The following is a 15,497-nucleotide window of genomic DNA, read 5'->3' on the forward strand; positions in this document are numbered from 1 at the left end:
CAGTGGTAAATATCCAGGGGAAAGTGGAGAAATGTGTATAGGCAGCTGTAGAAGAGTATTCAAGGTCCCTGCCAGGGCCTCTATGACACCCTGCACTTGAACAAGAAGAGTCAGCTTGGGTGCTGGAATCCCTGTCACGTGGCTTTGGACAGATTCTTCAGTCTCTTTGAGCCTCAGTTTTTTCATCACCAACTTTGGATCTGGGGGGAGAGTGACAAGAACCAACTAAAACAGGGTATGTGAAAATGCTGCACAAATTGGAAATCTTTGGAGACAGGAGGGAAGATCAGCTCTTGGTTAAGAGCTCCAAAATTCTGAGGTCTTTCTTTTCCTTTTCTCCTTTCTTTTAGTCCCTAATGACCCCAAGAGCTGGGTATTGCACAGCAGTCACCTCCACAGCACAGTCTGGGGCTGGCCCTATGGTCCTGGCCTCTGCTAGCATCTCCTGACAGCTTTTCAAACGCCCTTGTGCTGGGGCTGCACCCCAGGAGATGCTTGTTCAGGTGTTGTGGTGATGAAGCCCGGGCATGAGTCCGCTGTGCAGGCATGGTCAAGAAATGCTAAGTGGAAGGTCCCCAGTTATCCGTCTACATGCTGCCCACTATGGAGCTGCCTGCATTTGGGCCACTTTAACACTAAATGTCAGGTTTCTCTGCAGCAAAATAGAACTGAAAGAATCAATCATACACCTGCAAGGGAGGGTTAAATGGAATAATGCATGCTTTTAGCAAATATTCTTGTGGTTTCTGCCAAGGGGTCTTCCCTTGTTCTTTGTATATATAATTAAGCTTGAGGAAGGAAAGACCAATTGGGGACCCCTGGCCTTTGGCTTGCAGAAAAACGGACTGCTTGCTAATACTTTGTTTTTGCTTTGGGAGCTACTGATAGCTCCCATATCTCCTGGCTGTGTCTTTTCTGTTTTGTTTTATTTTGTTTGTTTTGTGTGCTTGGTGCAATGTGCCTCAGCTTCCACCCCTGCCAAGACTGTTTATAGGTCCCCTGTGGGACCTGGGGACTGTCCTCCTCACCTTGCCCCACACATGGTTATTAACGGAGTTGACGTGTAGAGTTCCCTGTGGAAGCTCCTTGTGCTGTTTAAATTGCCTTTCTAGAAAGATAACCCATCAGGTAGAATTCAAGGCTTGGACCATTTCTATCCCTGTCTCTATAGGGTAGAACTTCCCAAGCTCGGCGACAGCCGATGATTAGGAGCTTTCCTTGTCCTTGTTCGTTACGTTAAAATCCAGCAAATGCCCTGGCCTTGGAGTCTAGAGAGTGTTAAAAGAGAAGTCTGTTATGTTTGGATGTCTGCTCTCCTTTAATGCTGACTGCCCTACTGATGTCTAGTACTCAGCAACTCATGTAATGAATGTAATGGTTTCTTGGCTTCCTGTTGACCTGACCATGTCCACAGAAGTATGCTTTGTCAAAGGTGGCGTTGAAGGGAACAAGAAGACAGATTGGCTTGGACAACTGTGTTTCTGGGCCAAACTTTCTGCAGTACAGAGACAAGGGAATTTCAATGGACCACTCTTAAAAAAATCCTAAAACTGCTGCTTGAGGATCCCCAATTACAACACAAACAATAGCTGCCCTCATCTTCATTGTAATTACAGCAGGTCTGACTTATTGAATACTAACCACAAGCAAGCTGTTATTCCAGACATTTACATGCATTGCCTTAATTAATCCCCATAACAACTCCATGAACTACTATCATTATATCCACTTGACAAAATAGGAACTGGAAATGGAGGCTCTGAGCATTTTAGTAACTTGTCCAAGTTCATGCACAGCAGTGGGAGAGGGAGATGGAGTATGAACTCATGTCTCTGGGATTCCAGATTCTAGACCCGTGATGGCGAACCTATGACACGCGTGTCAGCACTGACATGCATAGCCATTTTCGATGACACGCGGCCACATGCAGCTGCACACCAGAGAAGTATAGGGCCGCATGCCAAGAAGGATGTTTCATCCTCAGCTCCTGCACGGCCAGGTGCAGTAACCCAGGATAAAACATCTGCTGTAGAGTAGACTCCATGCCGGAGGTCTGTAGGCCTAAACAACAGAACTCCGGCACAGAGCGTCTAGTTCTGGGACTTCCGGTTAGGCTGTTAAGGGATCTTTGACCTCACTTCCAACCAGCGGAGCAGGGAGCAGTGGAATGCCACGGGGGACGCATCTCTGGGGGCCCTATGATCAGCATTACCAGCAACCACATAACCACAGCAACCATCATCCAATCTACTGTTCTGGGGTGTCATGGATTTCTAATTGACCATCATTACTGAGATAAGTGAGGGGGAGGCTGGGAGAGGCGAGGGCCTGTGCTATGGGTGGCATTTCCCACCATTAGAAATAGTGGAAACCATCTTAATGTACAGAAGATGCAACTTGCAGAATTTCAAGACAGCCTCTGGGCTCAGGTATTTGTCGACTTGAGGTCAAAGCTTGAGAATCTGGAAAGGTGCCGCTTGGAGAATCAAGAGGAGTGCCACTACGAACAGGAAATTTGGAGTACCTGGAACCGATTACCAGACATTTTTAGCACCCTGAAAAATATAGCAATGGCTTTACTCACAATTTTTCCCTCTACGTACTTTTGTGAGACCTTATTCTCAGCGTTAAATAATATCAAAACCAACCAAAGAAACAGATTGACAGATGAAGTTAGTAGTGCTTGCTTGGGCTTCAAGTGTACAAAATACCAACCTTCAATTGAAGATTTAGCCAATGAAATTCAGCAACGAAAAAGTCACTAATAGGCAGGTTAGTTAAAGAATTCCCCCTCCCCCTCACTTACCTTAGTTCACGGCACCCCACAAAAGTTAAATAATATCAAGACCAACAAAAGAAACCAACTGACAGATGAACAAAGAAGTCACTAAGCAGGTAAGTTAAATAATTAGTTTTTGGCTTATTAAATACAGTTATATATTACAATTATACATTTTTGTTATTTAAACTATAAATATCATGAAATTATGGTTTTTTTCTTGAAGTGACACACTACCCAAGTTATGCTTGGTTTTTTGGCAAATTTTGACACACCAAGCTCAAAAGATTGCCCATCACTGGTATAGACCATGGTCTGTTAATCACCACTCATCTTTCCCATAGTTCAAGAAAACTAAATATATTCTGTGGAGATACTTATTTGTATTCAGGCTTATTTTGCTTCAGAAGATAGTAAAAAAAAAGTTTCTCAATCAAATTTGGAGTCCAGTGTAATAGTTAGTAGCTGGTTCTCCTAGAAATAGTAGGAAATTACAAAATAACAAGAGGTTAAAGAATATAGGAGTCTTCTCCTCTCTTTTGTGAAGTATAGGCTGAAAATACTAATTTGGGGGCATCGTGTTGTCATCACAGGTGTATGGTTACATCTTTTTTCCTCTACTTTTCTCTCTAGGGTTGGTTTTTAAGTTCAGGGTTACTTCATGGTCCATTATAGCTGCTGAGATCCAGTCATCATATCTGCAATCTAGGTTGGCAGAAAGAGGATTCAGGGAGGTCCAAAAGGCCAAGTAAAATTCTTCATTAAAATTTATTTTAATAAATATATTTTTATTTATTAATTGAAGTTGTATTTATTAAAGTGTTTACTCTCACACAACAATTTTGCTTGATCACACGGCCTCGCCTAGCTACACAGGAACCTGGAAATTGCATGTTGAAAGTCAGGGTTCGGGTTGGCAGACGGAGAGAATGGACATTGGGGAACTGTGATAGCCTGTGCTCCGCCAGCATGCCCTAGTCTGCTTCAGACCACACAAGGCCTGTAAATAGTGTCTCTGGCTTCCTGTGATGTCCACTCTGGAAATCTTCCAGAGAGGAGTCTGTCTCCTACTTTGCCCCACACTGCACATGTGCAGCATAGTCCCGAACACAAATGGTTGTAGCCACCACCTAACTCATCTGTCCACGATGCCTGACACCAGGCAATGAAAACAGGCACACTCAGTAACACCTGTTGGGTTTGGCTTATAATAATAATGGCAACACTCCCAGGTACCGAGGCACTGAGCCTCAGGCACGAGCCCCACACTGTGCTAATAAGCACAGCGCAGGCATCACTGCAGGGCAGTTGCTGTAAAATGTAGACATGGCTTCATGACCTTGGCAGAATCCAAGGAAGCTCCCCCAGCATCCAAGTTTATACACTCAATTGGCTATTGCATTAACTCATTTCCCAAGCAGAATTCAGCTGTTTCCTTCTAGTTCCTACTCAAACAAAGAAACACAAGAAATGTAATCTTTTCTATGTGGGATTAATTATGATTCTATGTTCCCCTTTGGTTTGACAAGTAAAGCTAATTTTCAGGGAAGAGGCAGGTGAATGGGCAGATCAACTGCTGGCTAGGTGTACCGCCAGAGCACCCGTGCGCGTTACCCTTTGACCTAGAGTCAAAGCAGACGTGGCCGGGAGAGCGTTGCTCTGCTCAGTGAGGGGACATGGGACTCTGATTCCAGAAGCTTCCTGGGCTCCCTGGGGCCATGTTATTTCAGTGGGCGCTCTCTTTGTGGCTCTGGGGCACTCCCCTTTGTTTATCAAATCACTGCTGCCCCCCAAGGTAATTAGAAATTCTGTACATCCTTGAGGTCTGCAGATGGGACCTGTCTACCTGGCGAGTGAAGCACGCGCCCAGCCTTCGAGGGCTGCCGTAACAAAACATGACGTGGCTTCTTTATCCTCTCACAGTTCTAGAGGCTGGAAGTCCAGTGTCAAGGTGTCAACAGGTCTGGTTTCTCCTGAGTCCTCTGTCCTTGACTTACAGATGGCCTTTGTGTCCAAATTTTCTCTTATAAGGCCTCCGTCAAATGGGGTTAGAACCCACAGTAAGGGCCTCATTTTAATGTAACCACATCTTTAAAGGCCCTATTGCTAAGTGCAGGTACATTCTCAGGTACTGGGGGTTAAAACTTCGACATATGAACTCCAAGGGACACGATTCAGCCAATAACACACTCCTGGATGTGTCCAGACTGGGACTCAGTGCTGGGAGGATGTGCGGGGCTGTGAAAGTCCCGGTTCCTGCCTGCGAGGAGCTCACACTCACAACGAGAGGGGAAGCACAAACACCCGAGAAATAATAAGCAAGTGGGTACATCACATTCTAACATTCATGGTTGTCAACCCCAGCTGCATATTAAACTTAGGCAAGTTTTTAAAAAAATAACTGATACTAGGTCTCTGTCCCTGACCAATGAAATCTCGGGGGGAAGACGTGGTGCGTGGGCACCAGCATATATGTATGTACCTTTTCTGATGTTCCCCAGGTGGTTCTAGAGAGCAGGCAGGGTTGAGAATAGCTATTGTAAACAAACACTAGCCTGTATTCTCACAAATTGGCCTTAGGATTAGAGAGTAAGTGCGCATCCCATTTTCCAGCTTCGTCTGCTAGTACCTATCCCCATGAGACCCTTAAGGGAGAAAGTTAACGTGCTTGAGAAGAAGTTTAAATGCATAGCTTTGAAGAACTAGAGAACCACATCCAAATCCCAGCCCCTCCCTTTAGCAGTGCTGTTATCACCTTGAAGCAGGGACCTCACCTTCTGAGCCTTGGAGTCCTCCCCCACAAAATGCAGTCATGCCTCTGAAATCACAGAGAATGCCTACATTGCTGGCAGAAAGTAATTAATTATACTGGGGAACAAATTGTTTTTTCATTTTCTGTTGCATGAGGTTTTAGAACTTTCTATATATCTCTGCATTGCTGACTCCAAATCTGAAATCCGTTTTTTGGTGCATGCTCTAGTTTTTATGCAATTTTAATTTTTTTGTTACAGTTAATGGCATGAATTGGTTTTTAAATGATAAATGGTAAAGGGCAATGACTCTTGGAATGAACATAACCACAAGGCAATTAATGTTTTACAAATATCACTTTTACATATTTGTAGTTGTTTTTAAATGTAAAAAATTATTATCTGATATAAACACCCTCTTATTTTGTTTTAAGATTGAATCATGTCTTCGAGTAGGCGTAAATGTAAGAATAGCCCTGACATCTTCTGTTATCTATGTGGCTGTTACACACTTCAATGTCAAAGGTGCAATATTTTATCATTTTTGACACGTGCATATATTGCCTATTTCCAAGTTCCCCTTGGCGATCAAGACAAGAATTGGGCTCCTCATATTGTGTGTCATTATTGTGAGGAAATGCTTCATGACTGGACAAAAGGAAAATGCAAAGGAATGCCTTTTGGTATTCCCATGGTTTGGCGTGAACATAAGGACCACAGCAGTGACTGTTATTTCTGTCTGATCCATACAAAGGGCATCAGCAAGAAAAAACAGCATATGATCACATATCCTAATATTTCTGCAGCAATATGACCTATCCCACACTCTGAGACACTCCTGGTTTCAGTTTTCAATGGTTTTTTATTTCTTCTAAGGATGAAGAAAGTGAACATGGTGATCAAGTGTATTTTGATAAGATGCATGAGGAAATGGTTGTAGAATCTGAAGGGTCTTCTTCTGATGCCAAGCAGTCATTAACCCCTCAGCAGTTTAGCCAACCCAAATTGAATGACTTAGTAAGAGATTTGGGCCTATCAAAGAAAGAAGCTGAGTTATTAGCCTCCAGGCTTCAAGAATAGAATGTACTTCACTAGTCAGCTAAAGTATCCCATATCAGGAAGTGTGAACAAATTTTTGTGTACTTTTTTTCCAAAGATGAACACTTTGTTTACTGTCATGATGTCAGTAGTCTTCTCAGCCAGCTAGGTGTTACCACTTACAGTCCAACAGAATGGTGGCTATTTCCTGACAGCTCTAAACGGTGTCTGAAATGTGTTCTCCTACACAACAGGAATGTTTTTGCAGTGGTTCCAATTGGTTATTCAACTCATCTGCAAGAAGATTATAGTGACATAAAAATTGTCCTTGACATTCTGAAGTATGAGGAGCATAACTGGATCATTTGTATGGATCTTAAAATGGTAAATTTCCTGCTAGGACAACAGAGCGGTTTCACAAAGTATCCTTGCTTTCTGTGTTTATGGGACAGCCGAGCTCGGGAGAAACACTGGACACAGAAGGAGTGGTCAAAATGTGAAGCTCTGGAAGTAGGGATGCAAAATATTGTGAATGAACCTGTAGTTAATCCAGACAGGATCATTTTTCCCCCAATTCATATCAAACTTGGCATAATGAAGCAGTTTGTTCAGGCTTTGAATAGAGAAAGTGAATGCTTTCAACATATTATTTCTGCTTTTCCTGCCTTGTCTTTCAAGAAGATAAAAGCCGGGGTATTCAATGAACCTCAAATTCGAACCCTCATACGTGACGAAGAATTTTCCAGGAAGATGAATAAGGAGGAGAAAGCAGCATAGCAGTCTTTTGTGGCAGTTACAACGAACTTCCTTGGCAACAAAAAAGCAGAAAACTATGAACTACTGGTTCAAATGATGCTGTTGGCTTTCCACGACATTGGATGTAACATGAGCGTTAAGATTCACTTTCTGAACAGTCACCTTGATAAGTTTCCCGAAAATCTTGGAGCTGTTAGTGATGAGCAGACTACTGCTGAAGCATCAAATGAGATTGTCCTCAACAAGGACACGAACGCAAGAGCTACAAACGCAAAGTTTTGCCTGAATAGAATTTAAATAAGTTTTGCGCAAATTTTATGATTAAAATAAGTGTTTTAATATGTTCTATTTTGAAATTGTAGACAAATTTTGATGCAATTGTATCTTTTAGTATATTAATGTATTTACTGCATTATATAAATTATTATATTTTCACAAAGATAGACATACTACTTCATTATGTTAAACTAAATGTTGAAAATTTTACAATAAGATGAAAACCTAAAATCATGAATTGCAAAAAAACTGTAGCTTACAGAGAAAAACTAATGTCAGATTTGAGATCAGCACACTCAAATTATGTAAGAACAAGTGTTTTTGTGGATGCAACAAAATTTGTTCCCCAGGGTTATTTCCTACTGTTACTTTTATGACCTAGGTGAGATGCTGGCGTGATCAGTATCTGTAACTTTTTTGTTGTTGTTTAATATTATCAGCAGCTGTCAATGAAAAGCATTTAGGTGCTGATAGACCCTTGCTTGATCCATAGAACAAGTGAGGCTTTTCTCAGGGCTCCCTTGCAGGGTTCTGCACTGGGTCTTGAGCGACCCTACACACCCTGTGTGCTGGGCTCCTGGCCCGTGCAACCACGTGACTCTCATTCTCTGCTATGGTGGGTGTCCTGGTGATTGGCAGTCGGAGCGTTCACAAGCAGCTAGGGCTAGGGCTAGGGCTAGGGCTGTGTCAGTGTACCACCTGTGCTGTGAGATGTGCTCTGTGGAGCTCCAGGAACAGGCAGGAGGACGTTGCTACTGATGCCGAAGGAGAGAAGGCACAGCCCCTTTGGATTTTCAGCTAGCACTCAGATCAATAGATGGGGCTTCCCACTTTCCTGGCTCTCTGAGAGGTAGTCTCCAACAGGGCTTCCCATGGCCACAGTCCCTCTGTGAGGAGTGTCCTGTGTCCCAGCTCTGTGCCCTATCACTGGCGAGTTGAAAGCAGCCCCAGAAAACACTTTTTACAGCTCAACAAAGAATACGTATTTTTAAATGCTACCCTAGTGAGTCACTTTGATCCTCATAATTTTGGATTCAAAACAGCTTAAATATGTCCCACAGCAGGTCTCTATTTCAAATCCTTCCCTGTCTGGCTTTTAGGGCTATATTTGCAATCATCAAGCTGTTTCAAGATTGGTTCTTAGGTAACCGTTTATCCAAAGTGAGCTAATTCATTGAGTCATTACAGGTAAAGTACCCGGCCTCATGGGCACATAGTAGGTATTTAATAAATGCTAGTCCCACAGGTAGTTACTAATAAACCTAAAAAGTAGCTGAACTCAGGCCTTTGAAATTCAACCTTCTAATTCTTAGAAGAAAATGTTTTTCTTGGTCATGGTTGTTGTCTAGTTGGAAAAGAGCAGCTTCAGCCAAGCAGCTCTAAGTCCTAATGCCCTGGCCTGTCATGTGACCTGGTACAGGAACGCTTAGGTTGCCCAGGCTTTGTTTGTGTTGTTTTGAGTTTCTTCTTCAGAGACCATATCTGCCTTCTGTCCTGGCTTGGAAGAAACCCGGCTGGGGACACAGCGATGCCAATGATGAGGTCTTGGGCTGCAGGCTGGGGCTCAAGGGGCCTGGTGCTGATGCCACGGGAATGCAGGCGTGTTATCTGTATGAGATTAAACTCCCCCTGCTGAGGGCAGCAAAGCAGCACCGATCTTGGGCTGGACCCAATGCTCTGGGCTTATTTTAGAGCCAAATGAAAGCAGGCAATTACCATGTTCTTTAACTATAATCAGCCAAACAGGATACAGATAGCCACAAAATGGAGTTATTTAAAACAGTAACAAAATCACTTCAAAAAGGGTAATAATCTGGAAGTCTCTCTTTCTGTAACATCTAGTTAAAGCTGTCGTCTAGGCGTGGAGAAGGCAGGGAAGGCTTGTTTCGTGACCTCCTGACGGCAGGGGTATCGGGAGGGCTTCCTGGTGAAATGAAAGGCAGGAACCCCAGCCTAGAGGCTGCCCCAGAGCAATTGAGTCTGGCCCCAGCATGTAAACTCCAGCCTTTGAAGTGATCCCAGGAGAATCGAGCTTCCTGCCCTCTGGCCGTCTGGGTGGTTACCGTGACAAGGGGCTCTTACCAGCAGGCCAGCTGGTGCAGCCAGGCCCAGTGACACCACAGCAGCCCCTCAGCTTGGGTGGGAAATCGAGTCTGGACACTGGTTATGAGAACTTATCCTGGGCAGCACTTCCTGTGGCATTGCGAACAGACTCGGGTGGGACCCAGGGCTGCATTCTAAGCATTTCCTACCTAGACTCTTTCCGACCAACCGAGTAGAGTAAGGTCAGCACAGATTGGCCCCCATTCAATTCTGGTCCTGACACTGGTTAGGTGTATGAACCGAGCACAAGGTTCAGGCTGGCTGAGATTCAGTTTGCCTCTCTGTCCAGTGAGGTTGATGAAAATCTACCTTGCAGGGACATGTTTAGAAGACGACCTTGCTCATGGTTGCTAAAAAGAGTTTGATAAGTATAATATATTAGCTGTTGCTACCATGGTCCTCAGCTGAGAAACCCATGCCCAGAAGTTCCTGCATAGTCTCTTGATAACTCCAGCACAGCTTCTGAAGGTGCCTTGTACAACTGGAACGTGTGAATTTTACACTGTGTCATATGTGCCAATGAGCTGAGAAAATTAGGAGGGAGGCTGGTCCATCCTCTAACCAGCTGGATAAAACCTGCGTCAATTCCCATTGCATTAAACACCAACCCCATTAATTAATGATGGCAGTGAAAACCATACCAATAAATTACCATGGCAGCTGCCACCCTACCCGCTGCTGGAGGAGCCTGTGTCATGTGCTATGCTAAATGGAACACGCATGTGACCGCAGCTCGTCATTACGGCCACCTGTAAGGTGGCCACTGTTCTCAACGTTTCATAGGTGAGGAAAGTGAAGCATCAAAACATTAAAAACACAAACAAACCCAGAACATTGTAATAAGCAGATGATTTAAGGTTTCAGTTCTGCTGTCACTTACTTCAAAGCTGGTATTTTAACAATTAGATCATGCTGCTATCACTTAAGTCTTTGGGAACAGTATAGTTTTAAGAGCCCAACTGCTAACAGAGAAAAAAAAATAGGCCTTCTGTCATAAGGATCATAACAGGCCTCAGACAACTGTACAAAGTATATTTCAGTATACTTTCACCTGCCTGACTGTTTACATCTCACATATCTCTGTGCGTCATTTTATACATGAGACAATGGAGCCTCAAGAGAGGGTAAGCAACCTGCTCAAGATGTCACCCTGGACAAATGGCAGAAGCAAGCTGTAAGCCAAGGCCATCCCGTAGCCACGTCTGTGAGACCCAGGCACCTGCTGATCCGCTCAACCTGTGCTGCCTCCCCCCCCCCCCAAGGTATCTGCCCTAGAGACAGAGTCGAGCAGTAGGAAAAGGATGAAGCCCAAAATAATTCTTGCAAACTTCTAGAAAACCCTTCCAGGACTCCCTGTAGGAACCCCCAGATGAGTTTGCCGCTGTGGCATGGCGGCACCAGTTAGAGTTGTCCCTGGAGTCTGCAGTTGACCCTGTGGCTGGCTTACTACAGGGGTTGTCAGTGATTTCTGAGGGACGCTTGCCTGGGGACTTCTCCGGCCAGAGCCTTGGCTGGTTGTTCATGGCTAGCATAGCATTAGGTACCCCCACATTAAGCGCTCTATTGTTCTAGAAAGTAGCTTCTGTGGGGCGAGTTCCTCTTGGTCACGTGGGAATCCTGTAGTACTGCAGTGTTAACATGTCCTCTGGCAGCTGCTGTGAAACTCAAGCTGGACTTTAAGTGTCTCTCCTTTGTGCCCAGAAGAGTGGGACGGGGCCCAGGGGAAGCATAGCATGCATGTCTCCTTTGGGAAAATGGGCTTGCTCCATCTAAAAGCAGAAACTGCCATTATCCTTTGTAAAGCTGATAGGAAAAGCAATTATAAAATAGATCTTCTGAGTACAGGTCATAATGAGGACAAAAGTTATGCTTTTATCACCAGTGGAGAAAATAAATGCCCATTTTCTTGTTTCATAAATAGCACTGTTTTCAGAAGTGAGAATACACTGACTATCATGGTGGTGGCAGTGGGGTGGGGACTACAGTCAGTGAGCTGGCTGTTTTCCAACAAGTTGTCAAAGTGCTGGGCTTATGTGGGTCCAGGTATGTCTTCTAGTGCTCGAGAGAGACAGAGGATCCTGATATTCCTTACTTCAAACTAGCCCTTCCTAGCTATCATCCTGGAGATATAGCCAAAGCGGATTTCTTCCAAGGCCCAGAATCCAGTTCAGAATCGCATATTCCCTCTGAGGAATACTGGTCCATGCCAATCATCCTTGACAAACCAACATGACTGTTGTATCAATTTGTGTGTGTGGGTGGTGGGGGGGTTCTCCTATTTCCTCACCACCCCAATATCCTTATTCCCTTTATTCTTCAATTTCTAAGTATTATAGACCAGAATGAGCTTATCCACCGAGCGCTAAAAGAGCCAAACACTAAACACTGAGAATTGCAGTGGAGAAAGAAAAATTGGCTATTTTATTATAAATGGCAACATCCAAGAGAATGGGAAGCTAATGCTCAAAAGCCTGAACTCTCTGATCCAGGGTTCAGAGTGGGTTTTTAAGGGTATAGGGGGAACAGGTTTGTGGAGGTGTTGGGAGTGCAAGTTTTAATTGGAGGACCTTGGAGCTTGGCCATTTATGGCAAAGGACATGAGTAGGGGATCTTCCTGGACAACAAACCCTCTGCTTCTGAAAGGATTTCAGTGCTCAAGCTCCGGTGATATCCTGGTCCTTTGGTTCCTTGGGGGTTTGGGGACAGACTTCGATTCTGAGTGCAACTGGAGGTCGAAGTTCTCTCCTCTGCACATGCCTCTGCGTTATGACTTGCAGTTTGGGTCTGTGGTCACTGAAAGTCAACTCAGTACTTCTTTAAACAGGATAGTGCCATTTTGAGCTAGTTCTGCACTTATACAGGGCATCATTACTGTGTCTTCAGTCCTAGAGTTTGCCGTGTTCCTGGTTTGAGGGCTGAAGAAATATAACTTTGTGTTCCTGGTTTGAGGGCTGAAGAAATATAACTTTTTGCCTGTTGCTAGTGAAAACGGGGTCCTTCCACAGAGTTATGGGAAAAGCATTTCCCAGATTTGTGCATGGTTAAACTTGAGGTACTGTGGCAAGATTTTCTGTTAGGGCACGCAGGGCACAGGTGTCTTTGAAGAGATTGCCACACTATCCCATTCACAACCGGATGGCTTAGGTCTGTCTAGAGGTGGAAGAAGTCCATCTTGTGGGATTGCAGGCCCACCTGTACCCACCAGGCTCAGAAGGGCCAGGACCCAGAGATGCATCTCCTCATCTGATGTGCCCAGGCCGCAAACAGTGCTGTGCTTAGGGTCCGCGGGGCTGCCCGACCCCAGAGGGCTGCCAGGACCACATGGCTGCTGTGGAGAGAGAACATGCCAACATCAGCACCAGCACATGATACAAAGGGAGCGAGTCAGGGAGAGCTTTGTTAGGCTCTGATTATATCATCTCAGCTTGGGAAGGACAAGGTACCCTTTCAAACCAACCAATCAACTTCCCAATCTTTTGCAGGCTTGCCTTGGTCCTTCCCCAACCAATCTATTTTTTAGATATTCTGGGGTTATCTGTCCCTTATTCAATCCGATTGTTTTCCCAGGCTAGGCTCTGCCCTTTGTCGCCATCTTAGTTTTTATTGTGCATGTGCTTACCTCCCTCTGCACCCATCTTGGCTTTTACTGGGCATGTCTAAAAGTTCTGATATGTCCTCTGGTTTCTAGTGAACATGTGCCCAGCAGGGGAATCTCTCCTTTCTTCTCCCCTCACCCCACTATTGGGTGCCTACAGGAGGTCTGGCTTTTTCCCAGTGAGATCCTCCCTCCCTACATGGGGGAAGGGGGGAGAGTTGATCCTTTTGGTGGGCAATGCTGGGATTCCCTGAGGAGAACATGAATGCTGCAACTTACTAGTGAAGCAGACCTAATATTTGATCCAGCTTCCAAGTCCATTGGGCTTCTTAACATGTGATTCCTTTTGCTCCTCTCCTTTATTAATATCTAGCTATCGACACAAGACTCCCACCTTCTAAATTCTTCTAGCCGGGCTAATAATCAAATTAACAGAGACAAATTAACAGGAGAAAATGTCCAAAGTTTACTATACAAATGTATATTCGGGGATCCATAAGAATGTGACCCAAAATGCATTGAACAATTGAGGTTTGTATTCCATTCCGGACAAAGGAGAAGTAGACAGGGGTCTGGGAATTCAAAGGGGAGGTAGGTAATTCACAGAAAGATGAAAAAGAGAGACCACAAGGCAAACAAATTTTTTCCAGGCACCCCAGAATTAATGGGGAGGAGGGTCTTTCCTAAAGATCAGGTTTTTGCATGGATCCTTCCTATCTCCCGTACTTCATGCATATAGGCTAAAGTGAGCCTGCAGAGAGAGGTGACCTTGCTAAGATCTCCTTCCTAAAGGAGGCCTCTCCATCTGAAGTCCCTCAGGTAGGAAAGGGGGAGAGTCAAAGGCTCATTCTGGGCCCTGGCTGGTTGGCTCAGTGGTAGAGCATCCTGCCAGCGTGTGGAAGTCCAGGGTTCGATTCTTGGTCAGAGCACACAGGAGAAGCACCCATATGCTTCTCCACCCTTCCCCCTCTCCTTCCTCTCTGTCTCTCTCTTCCCCTCCCGCAGCCAAGGCTCCATTGGAGCAAAGTTGGCCCAGGGGCTGAGGATGGCTCCATGGCCTCTGCCTCAGGTGCTTAGAATGGCTCCCGCCTTAACAGAGCGACGCCCCAGATGGGCAGAGCATCGCCCCCTGGTGGGCATACCAGGTGGATCCCAGTCGGGCGCATGCAGAAGAAGGCTGACTGCCTCCCCGTTTCTAACTTTGGGGTGGGGGGAACCAAAAACTCTTTCTGCATCTTTGGTTCCTTAATCAACAGCTTAAAATCAATATCCCAAAAGGCACTTTTTGGGATGGTAAAACTTTGGTTCCCTTCACAGGCTTGTCATCCTTATTTTATGTGTGCAATTATCTGTGTTCAACCCTGCTACACTTGATGGCCGTGTTCATGCTGCACAGTTTGGTTCCTGTATGTCCCCATTTAGTGAAGCTCCTTTCCATTCTTTCCTACAGAATTACCCTTTATGACTATCAAGCCATGTGTAGGGCCAACAAAGAGAGCAGCGATGGTGCCCACGGTCTGCTGGATGTAAGTACAGTGTCATCACCCAGAAAACCGCGCGTCTCTGCCGCTGTGTGAGCCTATCTTTTCCTTTGGGTAATCAAGTTACCTTTTTCAAAACCATGAATGTTTCAAAGTAGTTGCTGATTTTGCTGGTTGAGCAGAGTCACTTCTGTTTAAATCCAAATTCAGTGACTATATGAATGATAAACAGATCACAGTCTTAGATGGATTAATGCAGCAGCCCCCTTTTGATGGATAGAAGAGGGGACAAGTTTTGAGGATTCTTTTATGCTTCTAAAAGATAATTTGGTTGGGGTCAACAGAAATTTTCCTCTGGGTTTGTCAGAGAACTGCTTGCCTCTGAACAAAGTCAAGTTTGATGGCAGATTTTCACCCCGATCACGCTGCTGCTGTTTCAACCTTATTTCTCTAGAGCTGTTTCCATGACTGACATCACAGTTGAGGACCAATCAGCATAGCTATTGTAACATTATAAAATGGCATTCTGACTGCCAGAAATTAACTGCTATAATTTACTTCCAGTTATAAAATATAATTTATAATGTGTAAACAATGTAACTTTGGCCACCAATAACTTGAAAACACATACAAAAAAGAAAAACTCTAGCTATAGACACCTTCAATATCTGTATCTATAGTCTATATATATATATCTATAGTCCAGCATAGGTATATAA

General features: G+C 44.6%; 1 protein-coding gene across 1 annotated transcript in view; it reads left to right on the plus strand.

The window, feature by feature from the left end:
• CACNA2D3 (calcium voltage-gated channel auxiliary subunit alpha2delta 3) overlaps nucleotides 1-15,497 on the plus strand; it is a 1,003,844-nt gene that overhangs the window by 912,058 nt on the left and 76,289 nt on the right. The window contains exon 32 of the mRNA XM_066244394.1: nucleotides 14,748-14,823. Within this exon, the coding sequence (XP_066100491.1) occupies nucleotides 14,748-14,823 (76 nt within the window). The remainder of the gene's footprint in view (nucleotides 1-14,747; nucleotides 14,824-15,497) is intronic.

The sequence above is a fragment of the Saccopteryx bilineata genome, chromosome 10 (assembly GCF_036850765.1).
Source record: "Saccopteryx bilineata isolate mSacBil1 chromosome 10, mSacBil1_pri_phased_curated, whole genome shotgun sequence".
In the NCBI taxonomy this organism is placed as follows: Eukaryota; Metazoa; Chordata; class Mammalia; order Chiroptera; family Emballonuridae; genus Saccopteryx; species Saccopteryx bilineata.